Source organism: Gobius niger (genome assembly GCF_951799975.1).
Source record: "Gobius niger genome assembly, chromosome: 14".
Lineage (NCBI taxonomy): Eukaryota > Metazoa > Chordata > Actinopteri > Gobiiformes > Gobiidae > Gobius > Gobius niger.
The window spans coordinates 15,007,973-15,021,615 of record NC_136865.1 but is presented as its reverse complement, the minus strand read 5'-3'; the positions used below and the strand labels follow the sequence as shown (position 1 = coordinate 15,021,615).

Sequence of the window (13,643 nt, the reverse complement as noted above, 5' to 3'; positions counted from 1 at the left end):
TGGTGATTCATTGTTGTATCTAAAAAAAAGTCCCCTCATTATTGGAATGTACATATAAAAGGACTGTGGCAAGTATTGACCCTTGCAGTCAGAATGAATGTGTCCTGCCCGCAGTACCACAATGCTGTGGTAAAAATGCATACTGTAAATAAGTAAATGCAATGTAAATCAAATCATTGTTCACATTTTTGCTAAATACATAAAGTATGGGCTATTAACTAAGACAATCTGTCTAAATGAAATGCAATTGCATTAGTGCTGTATGTTTCCATTTTTACTTTGACTTTCAGCGTACAATAATGATGTGGCTATTACTCCCTTTGTTTCCATAGACAATGTCACTTGTAGAATTTGCCCTTTGCAGATTTTAGTTTATCAAGTGTCAGTTATTTTCCCTTATCTCTAAAACTATAAAAGTAAATAGTTAAAAGCTTACTTCGGTTTAAGGGAGATTTGTTTGATTAAAAGTAAATACAAACAGTTATTCCCATTTGCACATGAAACTGATGAAGATGTATACTTACATAATGATAATTTAACAGGGATGTCAAGATTGATCACCGAAGCTCAGAACGTATATTTACCTACAGTACAGTGATACGTGTGATACATAAAATCATAAACTTGTACTTAGCACTAAGCATTGTTTGTGAAGGATTGTGTGTACAATTTTCTTTGTGTATTGTGCTACTATGTATCAGCATATGATGTGTAATTGGCTATTGCAATAAGCAATAGAGTTTGGTTTAAAAGGCACTCTTTGATTACATGCATTGTCTGCATTTACAAAATCTGCAGTACTTGATTGTATTGGTATCATATCAATAAATTACATCTTTCATGTTTGTGTGAGACTGTCATTTTTGTTAAAGTATTTTTTGGGGCCCATTATATATATATATATATATATATATATATATATATATATATATATATATATATATATATATATATATATATATATATATAGAGAGAGAGAGAGAGAGAGAGAGAGAGAGAGAGAGAGAGAGAGAGAGAAACAATAGAGGATTGAAGTTCCAGTTTTGAGTTCTTAAAGGCCCTGTACTTTATTTATTTTATTATAGACGATGAAAGAGGAAGCAACAAAATTAAAATGTTAGTTGTTGTAAAAACTCAATCCTACATTTGTTGATAAACTAGACTTAATGAAATTGATATACATACATACATGCTTTAATAATTACATGCAAAGTGTCTTTCCCACAAATGTCTTGGTTTACAATATCCTAAAGGACAACAAAAAATGGTCCTCTACTAGCAAAAAAAATAAAAAATCAGAGATAGAGCCTAACAAATATATGTGGTCGTCTAATGAATTTCATATTATGTGGCAACTGGCATTTAAGCAAAAAGCTAAACTCTATTTCTACATGTTTGGATAAAAAAATAAATCTAACATAGAAAGAGAAATTCAATCATTTCAAGTCCCCCGGGGAACTTGCTTTTTTGTCCAGTTATTTTCTGGAACTATCGTCACCAGGGTGAGCTATCATCATACAACCGGATCTGTCTCCTTACGTCGTACTGACGCCAGCCACGGTGTGTTATGTTAAAGGGACTCCTTTAAAACGAGAACACACCAAACCTATATAAAAACAGAGATGTTGCTGTTTTACTGTTTAGGACAACTCTCAAATTGGATTTTATAATACACCCGGCGTAGTTAAACAGAAGCAATTTAAGCAGTTGCTTTGTATAGATTTTGTTTTGATCTCTTTATTAACAGCTCTACACAAATAGAAATGAAAATTTCCGACGAACGTGAAGGTCTGCTCAAATTGACGGGAGACTCCTCCCCAACAACAGATTCCGACCTCCAACGAGAAGCAAGGCTGCCACATTGAAGAGGAACAAAAAGGCGACCAGACATCGCTTTCTACACTCCCTCCACTTTCTTCGGGGTAGTCACGGGATTTCAATGTTTAGTCTGATCTTTGTAAGTAACCAAAATGCTTTAAAACGGTTTGAGCTATTTTTAATTATGTGTTGGCATGGCAGAGATTGTGTGGCACCATCCTGTAGTAAAAGTTGGTTTTCGTCAGCATTTGAGTCGACACAAGAGACTAGAAAGTTGCGGTTAAAACTGCCCACCTCTTGGCCTGTCATAAAACATGGATAGTCGTGTTAAAATGATTACATTTTCCTCGTTGTTTTACCGAATACTAGTGGCCTAGAAAATATCTCTTGCCATTGTTGTCTGCGTTGCCAACGAGGTTGTTATAATGTTGTTATAAATAGCGAGTGGCTAGCTTCTTCAGTTAGCACTGTAGCTAGTTGTAGGCTAACTTCGCTAGCTTTCCTTCAGGGCCAAAGACTGTATGTTTATAAAGGCACACGAAGAATAATCTCTGTATCACTCGTATTGTATGTTGGAGACCTATTATCTATCAAGTGCCTCGTTTTCAATAATGTGTCCTTTTTCTCTCCGCTTTAAATCACAAATCTCAAGCTAGCCTTAGCTGCAAACGAGCTGCGGCAATTATGTAGCATTTGCCTTATTCACCGTCCAGGTAATGTGTAGTTAACGCGGGGTTAACATTTGGACAATGTAGTTTACGAGAGGACACTACGCAATTTGGTTCCGTAAATGATAACCCGTTGTCTCGATGGCGTGTTTTACAGTCGTTTAGTGTCTGTTTTAATGCCTGTCTAGTCTACATTATATATATCAGAGTTGAACGAATTTCCGCCCTTTTTACTCTTTACTCAATAAAATTATGCCAGCCTGACTTGGATAAGGTTTATTTGCATTCAAACTGATCACTCATTTTCTCTCCTCTGCCTCTTTCCTCATGCCCTGGCATGAATATAATTTACATGTATGCACATTAGTGCCACGATGTTCAGGTGTGTTTTATTGGATCGCGTTGTCAACAGGTAGTTTTTATATTAAGCGCAACATGTCATTTATATGTGTTTATGATTTATATGGCGTTTGGGCGACATACTTTGTGGTGTGGGCGTTGAACAGTCTTCTATGGCATGGTAGTGCTGTTTTTATAATGCTTCATTTAAATGATGGACAGTTTTAGCTTACAGATTTCAATTGGTTTCACTAGAGCAAAGGTTGCTTAAGATTTGGCCTTGTGTCCAACGATTAATGCTGTCACAACTGATAGAAGGAAACCCATTTGGGGAGGAAGTCGACTTGAGCAGCTGTGACACTGAAGGCCACAACACTTTCCCATGACTCTCAGTTTTCAATTGATGACCTTCCAAAAGCCTTCCTCTCTTCTGCTGCTCACAGATTTTAATCATTATTTACTACAAATGAGTAACACTGGCCCCTCCTACTACTGTTAGTGAATGAGTAACTGGTGCAACAGGTAAGCTAATTACACATTCCTCCTGTTGACGCACAGCCAGGTGACCCAAATTACCTATGGTGAGCTGAGCTGTCTTACAGATCGACATGGCAGCCTGCCATGATCATATTCATGGAATTCCTCACAACTGTCAATACTAATTAATTTGACATTTATTTATTAAAGAGGATCAATCCCTTGAGATGAAGCCTGAGGGTCCTCGTGTCCAGGTGCAGGATACTAATTTATCCGGTGTGTTCTTTATTAATATAGTTGTAAAATATCCCTCCAATTCAGTGGTTTTGAATTCTTTGACCCCTATTTATATTTCTACTATTCATTTTATTTTTTTTGTCAACGAAGGTTTTAAATAGTAGTAGTAGTAGAAATTTTGCTTCTAAATTTTAGCTTGATAGCAGAGCTGGAGTTCCAGATACACAGAACACCTCAGTCATTTTAGAACCAGAATGCATAATAGGTAAATAAAATGTCAAGACATATTTTTACTGGTGTTTCTATTTCAAGGTGTTTTTTCATGATCTGTACTCAAAAGTTGTTTTGTTTTTTTTGCCATTTGTGAGCTGGATAAAGCCAGCTGTGAGTAACGTGGGTGCTCTCAGGCTTGGTTACTGCAAGTGTGAAATGTGAGCTTGGTGTGCAGTGACATGGAGGGTTACTTGGGGAGAGGAACACCTCTGTTGTAATGTCCTGGCATTCTGCCTGTCTCTGCTCACAGCTTTTGAGGTAGGGCAGACGTTGTTTGTTTGGTCAGTTAGTCTGGAATAGCTGGACAAATGGACAGACCTGGACCTGGTCTTCTGTATGCAGGCTTGTTTTTACATCAGAAACCAAATCCCTATGTGTATTAGTTCTCCAGGGCACTTCGCTTCACGCTGCGTGTGGCTTAATGAACCCAGTTCTCATTGGCCTGCTGGTTGTTTACTGTTGTTGCCACAGCGCTCCAGTAATCCATTGAAACTGCCTCTAGATGATGATGCTAAAGAATGGGGCTATAGCAACAAGTAAAGTTAGCACAGGTTGTTGCCAGACTTGACCTGGCTCTACACAGCTGCAACCAGGTGAGTATTTAATGTACACAGCTAATTGGGTTTATGTTTTGAAAGTAACATTTTGGGTGTTAACTATGTTGCTAGTATCTTTTGCTAGTGACGATGATGAAGTTGACAGTTTTAGTCGTTGCTGTCAGACTGTCATTATTAATCCAAAGTCTGTCACAGTTGTGATTAGAGCTGTGGGAAGATGTATGTTAAGTTTGAGCGCTACAGGACTTTATTGACCTATCACCTTGCTATGTTGTATTACTAGGGCAGCAAGTCTGACTAAGAAAGTGTCTAGTTCTTGTACTAAGTGAACTCCCTCAGCGCTATCCGAGGTCTTTGATATTATATCTGTGTTCACTCAGATGCTACATATAGTGATAAGCAAAGACTTCTGCCTCGACTAGTATTGAGTTTAGTGACATGCAGGGAGCAGGCGTGAACATGGTCTTTATGCAAGTAACACAGAAATAATCTTACAAGTGAAATGCTCTTTATATAACAGAGGCGCAGCATTCCACTGAACATGATCCAGTGTTGGCACATTGACTTACATTTATCATTATACTGTATGTCATGAGACTAGCCAATGCTGTACATGGCTGTGCTGCACGTCCTCCCCCACCGAACTGCTGAGAAAAACTGACTGACAAATTGGAGACTCTGCTGAAGAAGTGAGTTGGAGAATGGCATTTGCATTAGTGTATTTTTTAAAGGAAAATTGACAATACTCTTGAATGCTACTTAAGACAATATTTTTGCGACTACTACAAACTGTCAGTTTTATGGTGAAATGGCACAGTTGGTTTGGGGCTCTTGTATATAATTCTATGGGCTCTTTCTGAATGATACTTGGTTGGAGAAAAGACCTAAACAAAGAAAAATAAACTATGCTGAAGTGTTAGTTTTGTGAGGTGTAGAAGGCCACATCCTTCTTATTGTATTGTATCTGCTTTTATGAGTGAGTTTGTTTTGTTTGAATGATAAAATCTCTAATTGGTAACTGCATATTACAAAGGAGTGGTGATAAACCTTATGATGGAGGTGGTACGGCTCAGCTCTAATATATTCCAGGAAGCAGGCAGGTGGCAGGTTATCAGAATTCACTGTGCAGCGTGAGGCCACACAGAGTCGACCGACTTCCAAGTATCATTTTTATGCCTAAGGCAATGTTTGTAAAACTCTGGAGAGGGCAGCTCCGAAGGGAGGAGAGCAACTAGATGTCTGTAGACTGATTGAGTGGGAATAACCTAGTCATATTTTATTTGAAACGTGCAGTGTGGTGTTAGTAGTTTTAAAGGAATAGGCCACCGTTATTGCATATTGAGATATGTTCTTAGCTGAGCTTGGACGAGTTGATGCGTACCTGTCTGGTCTTTACGTGTGCGGTCAGTCACGCAAAAACAGCGAACATGTTAGCATTTAGCCTCTCTTCATGGACCCAAAGTGGGGTGAAGTTAGAAGTGACCATCTCGTCTACATTTCCCTTATTTAAATACGGTTACATGAGCGTTTACACGATCCAAGTATAGTCACACAACATTCAACATTTCCTAAGCAGATAAAAAGGGGTACTATTTTGTACCGTAGGATGCCGTAGGAGCACTTCAACGTCCGCGCAGTAAAGTTTAATTTTGTGTGACCATACTTGGATCGCGTTAACAGTATTTTAAAACGTGGAAGAGCTTCTTACTTTACCCCTGTTTGGGTCCGTGAGGAGAAGAGAGATTAAATGCTAACAACATGTTCGGTGTTTTTGTGAGTGCACGCGCAAAGACCAGACCGGTACGCATCAACTCGTCTAAGCTCAGCTAAGAACATATCTCAGTATACAAAAACGGTGGCCTATTTCTTGAACATTGTCATTAAAGGTGCATTATACAACTTTTTAAGCAAAAAAAGGAGTTAATATTAGTGTGTATTTGAGCTTTTAGTGGTCAAATACACACAATTGGTGCTTTTTGCTTTCCATCCCAATGGCCTTGAGGATCAATTGTTTTTAGTATTACTGGTAGGTTTTCACCTCAGATGGAACCATGGTTACGTGTAGGTTCCATCCTGAAAACCTCCCTGAAATAAAATTGATCCTGGAGCGCTATAGAGGCCACTGGGATGGAAAGTGAAAGCACCCAAGCTAACCACCCTAGGTCACTGAGAGGTCGATAGTAACTTTTATTTTTTTTTCTTAGACAGTTGCATAATGCATCTTTTTAAAAGAAAAGTGCTAAATTGGTCATGTTGTTATTCATATACTCATGAAGGGTGTTGTTTGTTTAGCTTTATAATCATGCATTTGGGTTGTTTTTTTTCATTCACACACGTGTATTAAAATGCCTTTTACTTCGATAGATATTCGCTGCTGCATTTTTCCGAAGGTTACACAAGGAACTGGGTCAGAGCAGAGGTGGCTTTTGCTAGACACTCCATCTCTCATTTTCTTTGGTCACCTAGTCACTGCTTTAGCTGGGAAGAACCGAAAACAGTTATGTTTACCGGTATTCATTTTTCTTTAAATCTTTATATAACAAGGACATTCCCACTGCGACTCACAATCCCTGAGGAGATCTGGGTGAACATGCAAACTCCATAGAGAGGCCCCATGGCTCCAGGTCTCTTGCCGTCATGCGCAAGTACTAACCAGTGAACTTATGTGAATGTCCTATGATCGTTCACAGTACTTTTATGTACACTGTATGTGCACTGTAGTCCAGGTTTCAGACTGCAGGTTTGTCTGTGGGACACATTATCTTTCTTCTGCAGTTCCTTTGACATCAAAATACTCAAGCAGCTTCCTATCACTGCTTTTGTGTTGGATTTGTAGTTCGTATTAGTAATAATTAGTTCTTTTCCAGAGCCATAGCACAGCTAAAAGTGGTTGTTTCACACTAGTCTATCCCTCATAGATTTGCAGAGTATTTGATACAATCCTCGTCTAACCCTTAGCTTTTTTTTTTCTCACCTTCCACTTCAGCACCTGTTACTATTCTGTTTGAGACATAGAAGGAAAAACCTTAAAATTGGTTTCACCTATTGAGTAAAATTGTCAACCAACTGATTTTTCTATTATGCTTTGTCATGATATGCTGTTAGTTGCCACACTCACACAGACACACACACACACAGACACACTCACACACTCACACAGACAGACACACACACACAGGCGCGCACACACACATCTTTATCACACTTGGTTTTACACAACTTTTCCTTGTCTTGAGATACTTCTGTGACCTTATCAAGGGGTCGCTCCTCGCTCGCGCTACAGTGAGTTTGACGCATGATGCTGGGCAGTCCTGGTGTCTTTGTTACAATCCCTAACTCTGACCTTTCTATTTTGAGATGTAACAACAGAGGTTTGATGTCAGGGGTTTTCTTACTTAAATATATGACCAATCTAAGCTGCGTAGCTTTAACCTACTCCTTTTGAGCCTCTATTGCTGTGTAATTATGGGATGTCTGTAACAAATATGAATGAAAAATGTTCAACTTAACGAAACTTATGCTTGTATTTACAATGCGAGTGACTGAAGTGTTTGTAGTTTTAGTCACTAGTCAGCTATGGGAAAGCCCTGATGTTTGTCTAAGATGGCTTCATTTGCTTCCTGTGTGGTTGCTTGCATATCATATGCATAAGCGTATGCAAGTTTGAGTTCAGGCAGGCTTTGGTTGTGTCTGTGCAATGCCAGTTTGCAAATCGTGCTAATTTGCACAAGATCCTCATGACGTTGTGATTACCTGAGGAAAACTGAAGCGTTTGAGTGTTTTATTTGATCTTACTAACACACTGTTTACAGACCGGCTGAGTGAATCTTTCTACAATAAAACAATGGCTTAGAGAGGCAGTAGTCAATCCACTTTCTAACTGCTCCCTGAAAATATAGTGAGAGAAGTTTATATCAATCTTCACTCTTTGTATGGTGTTTGAAAACTGGCTGACCGGTGAATCTTTATTCTAGAGAATCTGTGTCAAAAGAATGAAGTGTTATCTGTAATGTGCATCGATGACGTGTTGCAATGTCAGAGTGAAAATAGTGGTGTGTGTCAGGCAACAGTTGAAAAGGGCAGAAATGCATCCGTTTGAAGCCCTGCCCGCCCTGTAATCCAGGCCTTGTGACTGTGGACCTGACATAGTGCTAAAGTCCACTCCTCTCAGTCACTGCACAGTGCACACACCTTGTATGTTCTGCGGCTAAAGCACAGTGTCCTTTGCCCTACTCCTCTCTCTCCTAACTCTCCCATACTGGCTGAAAGACGGTTCTAGCCAGTATGTGGCGGCTGGCTCTGAGCGCCCTGTCAAAGAGAGGGCACTGTACCTGTTCACAAAGACCACATTTTACAGTCCGTCTGTGATGCAGTGGCAACCTGTGGAGTGGCTTCAGACCAACTTTCCCAAGTGTTAGAATACAGTCAAGTTTGGCTCATGGCATAAATGTACTTTCCTACCACAGGCAAGAAGTTAATAATGACAATCTAAAACCATAGATGTTTTTGGTTTCTTTGGTGTGATAATATTTTGGTAACACAGTAGGAATACTTGTCCTAGTTACTACTTTTAGTTTGAAAAATAGAATATCTTCCCAAATACACTAAAACCAAGTACTGACATTTGTAGCTCAATGATAAGGTATTTTAGAACATCTGCTTTTAAAAGTCTACTTCCCATGCTGCGTGACCTGTGTATGACCTGCACTGCATGCATACTTTTTTTTTTTAAATTGTTTTCTGCAACAGTTGGCCTAGGCGTTCAGAAATGCACCCATTGGATTGTTATATTTGTAAAATGCGACTCCATTCTTTGAATTGACGTGAACTCTGCCCTTCCCTCCACAGGGCTTCCGTTCCGACTTGAGCCGCACCTATATGGCGTGTGTGAGCGGAGAGTTCTGCCAGGCACAGCACCTCACGTCTGCGGAGAAGTGAACCGGCCGCCACTTCTTCAGGGACTACGCTGCCCAGAAACCCCCCTGACGCCGCATCCGAAGTGCTCCTGGGATATCGCGTAGTCCTCCTCCTCGGCCCGACAGCACCGCCCTGTCAACCTCGCGACCAATACGAACAGAGACCTTAACTTATCCACTTTCTCGTCTAACGGCCAATCACAAACAGCTCTCCTGAATGGGGTAACTTGATTGGACTCCTGGATGTTTTCTTTTTTTTTCTCCATTTTTTTTGGTTTAGTTTCCTAATATTTCATTTCGTGCATCCCGGCGTACAGTGGACAAGCGTCTGTTATTTTTGTTCTCCTTGTGTGCTTACCATCCCTTTTTTAGTTAAAGCAACTGTCAACCTCTTTGAACAATCCTTCTACGTCTTGTCATTCATTTTTATTATTTATTACACCCTGTCCTTTTTGCATCCACTTGCATTTTTTTGTGCTGAGTTCTGAGCCAAAAAGTTGCGTTCGTATTTTGTAAGAATATTGTATTGTAATTGTGTTTTAAGCCGTCTCGCCAACATGAACCGCCCCGCTGCAGTCGAGATTAAAAGCGAGTGCATGAGGTTCCTGATCACCCATAATCCCACCAACGCCACGCTCAACAAGTTCACCGAGGTATGGCCTACAAACGAAAGGGGGGGGGAAAAGAAAGAAAGAAAGAAAGAAAGAAAGAAAGGAAGATCTTAAATAATTTTCTTCTTCTGTGTCAATTAGGAGCTGAAGAAGTTTGAGGTGAACACGTTGGTAAGAGTTTGTGAAGCCACATATGATAAAGCTCCCGTAGAGAAGGAGGGAATCCAGGTTCTGGTGAGAAACATTGACTCCTTTTTCACTGAGCTGACAAGACATGCATGTGTGATATAATCCCTTATTCTGCTCTCTTCAGGACTGGCCCTTCGATGATGGCGCCCCCCCTCCCACCCAAATTGTAGATGATTGGCTAAAGCTGCTGAACACAAAGTTTCGAGAGGAGCCTGGCTGCATCGTCGCTGTGCACTGCGTGGCTGGGCTTGGCCGGTACGAGGCTACTCATTTTCTGCAACCTAAAATCACAAAACAAATGTAGAGGGCTGGGAGCTTGTGAAAAACTGTACCAGACGAGACTCAGACTTTTAGTGAAACAATTCTGTCAATATAAAAAGTGCCGTGAATGATTATCTTAAGTAGGTGTTTCTGCCATCAGTAGGTAGTTGTACATATTTTTAATCAGGTTAAAGTTTGTAAACATCTGTCTAAACGCTTGAATGCTTCAGTAGATATTATGAGTTCCAGTTATGGTAAACAAAATTGAGGGAAACGGGAACTGCATTTGCATATGGTGTTCCTCTTGTTGACGGGTTGAATATCGATGAGACTATGTGTGACTGTAAATACCAGGTCACTGTTGACAACAAAGATGATGACGCGCATGGGTGTGGAGGCGCTTAAGCCTTTCTGAAAACCCTCGTGGCTTCTAGCATTTTGTGGCATTCTGAAGATTCTATCATTTCAAGAATTTGGTCAGACTTGCATGTGTGACAATCACACTTCCGCTGTTGTGATATATTTAGCTTTTGCATGTACGTTGGTATTGCAAATATTTTAAACCAGTCGCTTTGTGATCTGTTACTTTGTGCACATTATTGGTCAGGAGTATTGTGACTACAAAGTTGTTCATCAAAAAGGCCTCGTCAGCACTTGGATCTGAGCAGTGTTTGCATTTATTTTTTGCACATTTAGTGAGAAAGCAGCTTGAAACTTCTGGCTGTTAGGTGTGTGCAGCCCAGAGAGTAGTGCAGTGCCCCAAGGCAATAGTTGAGTGTTGCCCCCCTGTTGATTTCCCAGGCCGGTTTCCCAGGTTTATAGCCCCAGCCCCTCGTACATTATTACAGCTATGTGAACCTTGGCATTTAATCTTGTGCTCTCCTTGTCTGCTTCTTTTACTCTTTCTGCCACACCAATGCTCCGATGCTGCACAGAGCTCCAGTCCTGGTGGCCTTAGCCCTCATCGAAAGTGGAATGAAGTATGAAGATGCTGTGCAGTTTATCAGACAGTATGTATCAGTCATGTCATCACTTACACACTTTTGCACATCAGTGATTATATTTTATGTGAATGTAGATGGTACATTATATTAACATACAAATATCCATATGCATTACATAGAATGAGAACTGAAAAATACTCGCTTGATTGATCAATAATTGCTTGATTATATAGTAATCATAATCAGAATATGATTGTGTAGTGTTATCGATTACATAGCTGGTGAAGAGGGAAAAAAAGCTCCTAAATGTGTCATGGTGCTTTATACATAACTGAACTAAAAAGCCCCCAAAAAAATGAATTTCAGTTGTTTTATTCCATAACGTGCGTCCCCGTCGAGCCTGTCATGTTTTATAGGCTAAAAACAAATATAAGTCACTGATAATTAAATTCATATTCCTACTCTTGATGTGTTTTTGTTTTTCAGGAAGAGACGTGGAGCCTTCAACTCCAAACAGCTTATGTACCTGGAGAAATACAGACCCAAGATGCGTCTGCGATTCAAGGATACTAATGGCCAACACTGCTGTGTGCAGTAAGCTGTGCACATGTAGTTTGTAATCTTCCACGCTACGGGAGACAATTAAAAGAGTGCTGTCAGTAATTATTGTGATGATTTGTTAACACTGAGACATGGTTTATTGATCAGAGAAAAAGCAAGTAAATGCAATGTATCCAGATCTGGGCACCCACCAGCTGAACCAATGAATGGAAGGTCAAAGCACACCAACAGGCCTGCTGAAGGCCTCAGTACTTTCATCATGGGCCACATTTATTACTCTACTCGAGACCATCCTGTTCCTTTAAGTTGTTATCATTGGATTTTTTTTTTTTAATCGATTTCTACTTTTTACACAAATATTGATGATTGTAACGTAAAATATAGTCCTCAACTGATTATGGACTGTGATTGGGCTCGAATTATGTACATTTTTATTCCATTATCAATATTGTCCATTTTGAGGTGGTTTGGTACACGAGGTCAAGCTTCACGTAAAATGCAGTAATGTTTTTTTTTTCCTTCTTTTTGTCACTTGCCACTTACTTTAAAGGTTCACAGAGTTTAAGTGTCTCAATATTTATTCACAATATCATGTTTGTGGCTGTCAAAAGTAGGATGGGGGTAGATCACGTATTTCTATTTTCTTTTCTCTCAAGAGCTATGTATTTTATTTGTTTGAGTGCAATAATCGGTCCCCTCACCTCAGTCAATTGCCCTGTTGCCATCCATGCAGGGAAAGCAGGTACTCTTTTGCCATTTCTGTGACCATAGAAGGACTTGTCTTAAAAAAAAAGAGAAAGAAAACATATTCAAAGTGGTTCAAATATTGCCGAGGATCAGAACTGAAAGATGGGACAAAGCTGAAAGAACATTGTCAATTTTGTATCATTGTTCCCATTTTGAAAAACACCCTGAATTCGTATTGGTTCTTTAAATATAAATAAAACTAAAAAAAAAAGGAAAAAAAAAAAGGCTTTTGTATCAGATTTGTTCTTATTATTTGCTGGATGAATAGAATCCACTTAGATTTGTCACCTTCTACTCAGCGACTCACTTTGACCTACATTTTAACGGTGAACACTCGGAGGACATGTCAAAGCAAATGCGCCGTGCCCTTTACAATAGCGCCCAATGACTCAGCAGCACGTGGAAGGCACAGGACACCATGCTACTGAGAAATGACTCACAAAAGGCTTCTGGTAATTCCAACCAAAGCCTCTGTCTACTCGGAGTGAGCCCCCTGCTGGCCAAGGCTGATAAATGCAGCTGGTGCACTGATAGGGAAATAAATGTCGATTTAAAGCCATACATAAAAAGTAGAAGTTTTTTTTTTTTGGTCAAATACACTCACTCAAATGAGTCTTCACTGTGAGGAGGCTCATGCGTTTTACATCAGACCTGACTGGGAGCAGGACATCAACATCTATCCTCATGGGGTTGTTGCATTTGCTTTGACTACAGAGAGCCACACATGTTAAATACATAATTTCCTCTTCTAAATGCTTTTCTTTGATAACCTACTTCCAGAATAGAATGATCTGTGTCTAGCAGATCATTTGGAGCATGTTTGGTATCGTCGACGTACGTGTGTTTGTTGTAGCACAAATACCCGAACGTCATGACAGTTTAGAATAGATGACATTGTAACATAGCGACATAGAGCCATTGTTCTCCAGACAGAAACAAAAAGCCCCCGGGCAAAACTTGAGCAACGGCCATCATATCTCAATGTTGTTCACAAAAAATGTTAAAGAAGTATAGTTTTATTTTATGGGGCATGTCCCTTGAATTA

At 39.8% G+C, this 13,643-nt stretch overlaps 1 protein-coding gene across 1 annotated transcript; it reads left to right on the top strand.

Annotated features, from left to right (window-relative positions):
- Nucleotides 1-1,786: 1,786 nt before the first annotated feature.
- ptp4a2b (protein tyrosine phosphatase 4A2b) lies at nucleotides 1,787-12,687 on the top strand. Its single transcript, XM_079571349.1, has 7 exons — nucleotides 1,787-1,957; nucleotides 9,218-9,507; nucleotides 9,830-9,938; nucleotides 10,038-10,130; nucleotides 10,210-10,340; nucleotides 11,282-11,356; nucleotides 11,777-12,687. The coding sequence occupies exons 2-7, from the start codon at nucleotides 9,503-9,505 to the stop codon at nucleotides 11,886-11,888; spliced, it is 525 nt and encodes a 174-aa protein (XP_079427475.1). The 5' UTR covers nucleotides 1,787-1,957; nucleotides 9,218-9,502; the 3' UTR covers nucleotides 11,889-12,687.
- Nucleotides 12,688-13,643: the final 956 nt, after the last annotated feature.

Coding starts and splice junctions, on each gene's coding strand:
- ptp4a2b (XM_079571349.1), top strand. Junction 9,939..10,037: donor CGCTCAACAAGTTCACCGAG/GTATGGCCTACA, acceptor TGTGTCAATTAG/GAGCTGAAGAAGTTTGAGGT. Junction 10,131..10,209: donor AGGAGGGAATCCAGGTTCTG/GTGAGAAACATT, acceptor TGCTCTCTTCAG/GACTGGCCCTTCGATGATGG.